At 35.7% G+C, this 4187-nt stretch overlaps 1 protein-coding gene across 1 annotated transcript; it reads left to right on the top strand.

Annotated features, from left to right (window-relative positions):
* The first annotated feature begins 1284 nt into the window (after positions 1–1284).
* Positions 1285–3138, top strand: LOC137822757 (pectate lyase). Its single transcript, XM_068627747.2, has one exon. It carries the CDS (start codon positions 1472–1474, stop codon positions 2789–2791), a length of 1320 nt encoding a protein of 439 aa, XP_068483848.1. The 5' UTR covers positions 1285–1471; the 3' UTR covers positions 2792–3138.
* Positions 3139–4187: the final 1049 nt, after the last annotated feature.

Raw genomic sequence — 4187 nt, 5'->3', positions numbered from 1 at the left:
TTTTATTAATAATAAAAATTACTTTGCATACCAATAATTTTTTAGTTCTTGAATTAGTATTTAATTTAGTTAATATAATGATTAATTAATTTTAGCCTCTAAATTTAATTGTTTTTTATTAATTTTCTTGTAATGTTATAATAGTAAAATAAGTATTAATATGGGGTGAAAGAATAAGTGACGGAGGTGCAAGAAGGAGTCACCGTCCTTTTTGAGGCATATACAGTGAATGGACGTCTATTTCTTTCTGCACTACCACAGCTTTGTGCACACCTACGACTTAGTTAAAAGACCAACGTACCCCTTGCTGTTGCAATCCCTTTCTTCCACCATTGTTACTCTCTTGGTCTTTGTTTTATGTGCTATGTCATTAGTAAAATTAAGAAATAAAATATTTTAGATTATAAAATTTGGAAGTTATTTTTTTTCAAATGATAATTTAGGATTATATAATTTAGATATTTTTTTATGAAAAATTAACTTTCGGAATGTGTAGTCCAAATATTTTCTCATGAAAAAATATTTAGATTGGACAATATAAAAGTTATTTTTTTTTTATAATTTCAAAGTAAAAATACTTCTCCATCATACAATTATACAATTAGAATGTAAAAAAATACTTTCGGATTGTACAATTCATAAATAAAAAATTATAAATTACACCATTTAAAAGTTATTTTTAACTTCTAAATTATCCTATTTAAAAAAGTTAATGAAAAATGACTTTTTGAGAATTTCACATGTTATTTTTTCATAAACAAGGAAAATGAAAATGTTCATATCTACAAGAATGCAGTAGAAAATTATGCAGGTGAAAAAAAAATAAAAATTCCCTGAATGCACTTATAGTCAATAAATATTATAAAAAATTTAGTACAATTTCACATAATTCATCTAGCGCAATGAGCTTTTACAAAAGGATTTGTTGAACAAGTTTCTTCCAAAGTATTTGTGAGATAGAAAAGTAAATAAATAAATTTATCAAAAAGTGAAAATTAATTTATATATAAGTTAATTTTAAAATTTTGTATATAATAATTTTAATTGGTGTACAAACTAGTTTTACCTTTTTAGAATTATTTTTTATTCTATTTTCTATTTTAAGTAGTTTATGAAGAAGTTGGTAAAACACATCGAAATAGCAAATGAAGAAGAAAAAGAGCTAAGGAATAGCAAAGAAAGCATAATATAGGCAAAATTTGGTTCTTAAAAATAGAAAAAGACAAACGTATGGACACATAATTAGTGTTTTGAAAAAGTAGAGTAATACTAATTTGGTGATCGCCAAAACTATCAACGTACTAAAATTAGTTCCTAGAGATAGTTTAAATTGATGAGGGATTATGTTGTGTTCCAAGTGGTAGAGGCTTGCCAAGGTCTTTGTTGATTCTTTAATCCCTAGACCTTGGACAACCTCGCCACACAAAAAAAAGGCAAAGAAAAATCCTAAGCATTGGTGTTGGGAGGAACAATGGCCGGAAGTGCATCAAAGGTTGTGTTCTCCCTGTTGGTGACTTTGGCCATTACCATCCCATGCCTGGAGGCTGGCATTGCTGAATTTGATGACTTTCTCAAAGCTCAATCTGAGAAAGCTCACAAAATCGCTCTTGAGTCCTATGTACCAACACCCGAGTTCGTCGCCAGTGAACTGAATTACCACGTCCATCTTTCAATGCTGAACAGCACAAGGAGGGGATTGAAGGCAGGGAACAATGACGCCGGAGCGCCTTGTGACAGCAGCAACCCCATTGACAACTGCTGGAGGTGCAACAAAGACTGGGCCAATGACAGGTACAGGCTAGCCAAATGCGGAAAAGGGTTCGGAAGACGTGCAGTCGGAGGCCTCGGTGGACCCATCTATGTGGTCACTGATAATTCCGATGAGGACATGGTTAACCCCAAAGAAGGAACCCTCCGATATGGTGTCACTCAAAAGGGTCCATTGTGGATCACCTTCGCACGCAGCATGATCATCACTCTTCAACAGGAGCTGTTGATTTCCTCCGACAAGACCATCGATGGTCGTGGCGCCAACGTTCAGATCAGGGATGGTGCTGGCCTCACTATGCAATTCGTGAACAACGTTATCATCCACGGGATTCGCGTGAAGAACATTGTGTCTAAGGAGGGTGGCATGATCAGGGACTCTTACAACCACGTTGGACTGAGAACCAGGAGTGATGGTGATGCCATCTCCGTTTTCGGTGCCTCCAACATCTGGATCGATCATGTTTCCCTCTCTAACTCTGATGACGGACTTATCGATGTCATCCAAGGCTCCACTGCCATCACCATCTCTAACTGCCACATGACCAGACATAACGACGTGATGCTGTTTGGTGCTACTGATACCTATTCTGGAGACAAGATCATGCAGATTACAGTGGCATTCAACCACTTCGGGCAGGGACTGATCCAGAGGATGCCAAGGTGCAGAATGGGATTCTTTCACGTTCTGAACAACGATTACACTCACTGGATGATGTACGCAATAGGAGGAAGCGCAGCACCAACCATTCTGAGCCAGGGAAACCGATTCATTGCCCCGAACAACGACGCTGCAAAGGAGATAACGCACAGGGTCGATGCAGAACCAGAAGTGTGGAAGAACTGGCAGTGGCAATCAGACATGGACCTATTGATGAATGGTGCCACGTTCAACACTTCAGGGTCACCAATAACGACGCAATACAAGAAGGGTCTCCTAATGAAGCCAAGAGACGGCACTCACGTCAGCAGGCTTACACGGCATGCTGGTGCCCTCAACTGCTTTGTTGGGTTGCCTTGCTAGGGACTATATATATATATATATATATACACACACACACAGAAACATAATGGTGTGCGTATTCAATTTTTCTTTGTTCTTGTATTCTTTCTGTTTCAAATCTAACACACATGCATAGAAGACGACTTGAGTCTTCTTTGTTTGGCCTTCTAAGAGAATAAGTTTGAACAAGAGGAAAATACTGGTTCCTCTAGTTAGAAGTTATAGGAATCAGAACAAGATATTTTTGGCTAGACCATTTTGTCTCTAATCGAGATTTTAATCCTCATTATAGTTAGGACATGCACACCAGATTTGTACACCTCAATACAACTCTAATCGGGATTCTAATCATCATTACGACCACAACATTCATGCATGATTTGTACACTCCATTACGACTCTAATATGAATTTTAATCCTCATTATGTCGGGACATGCATGCGGTGTTTGTACACCTCATTACGACTTTAATTAGAGTTTTAATCCTTATTACGATGTGCACCCCATTATGATTTTAATTGGGATTTTAATCGTTATTACAACCGGGACATGCATGTAGCGTTTGTGCAGCCCATGATGACTCTGATTGAGGATTTTAATCCTCATTACGATTGGGACATGCACGTGAGATTTGTGCAACCTTATTATGTCTTTGAGTCAGGACATGCATGCGGAGTTTGTATGCCCATTACATATCTAATGGAAATTTTAATCCTCATTACGGTTGGAACATGCACATGAGGTTTTCATACCTCATTACAACTTTGAGTCGAGGAATGTATTCGGAGTTTGTATGTCCCATTATGAATCTAATTAGGATTTTAACCTGTATTACAACTTTAAGCCTCATTACAGTTTTAAGTTCGGTACAATGCAGGTAAGGTTTATACACCCTTTTTAAAAATTCCATCACAAAATCTTCAACTAGCACACATTATACATTGATAAAAAGGTACTTAATTAAACTATTTCTAAATTGTGATAATTTATAAATTATATCTTGTTAATAACCTATAACTTAGGCTTAAAATATTAATATTTCAAATTGTGATAAATTATGTTAATAACCTACAATTTAAACTTCAATGTTTCGATTGATAAGTTATAAAAAAACGATTTGGTTAAGTATCTTATATGAAAGTACGATAGTAAATTATATGTAATTAAATAGAGCAAAGTACAAAGATAAAAACAGAATAATTAGAGTCTTCAATGTTCTTCCATAATCACAATGTTGATAACAACCTTCCTTGAATCCCTTGTTGAGAAATCAACTAAGGGAGCGCCGCTTGAAATTCCCATAAAAGGCTCTAGTCACTTCTACCGTCAGAGGATGAAGTTAGGATAAACAAATTCAACCAATTTCAATAAAGGTTGTTCAATATTTTCAATTAAAAGCTCTTTTGATATTTCAATA

The sequence above is a fragment of the Phaseolus vulgaris genome, chromosome 9, assembly GCF_051622355.1.
Source record: "Phaseolus vulgaris cultivar YP4 chromosome 9, ASM5162235v1, whole genome shotgun sequence".
Classification (NCBI taxonomy): domain Eukaryota; kingdom Viridiplantae; phylum Streptophyta; class Magnoliopsida; order Fabales; family Fabaceae; genus Phaseolus; species Phaseolus vulgaris.
This window is presented reverse-complemented; position numbering and strand designations above follow the sequence as displayed.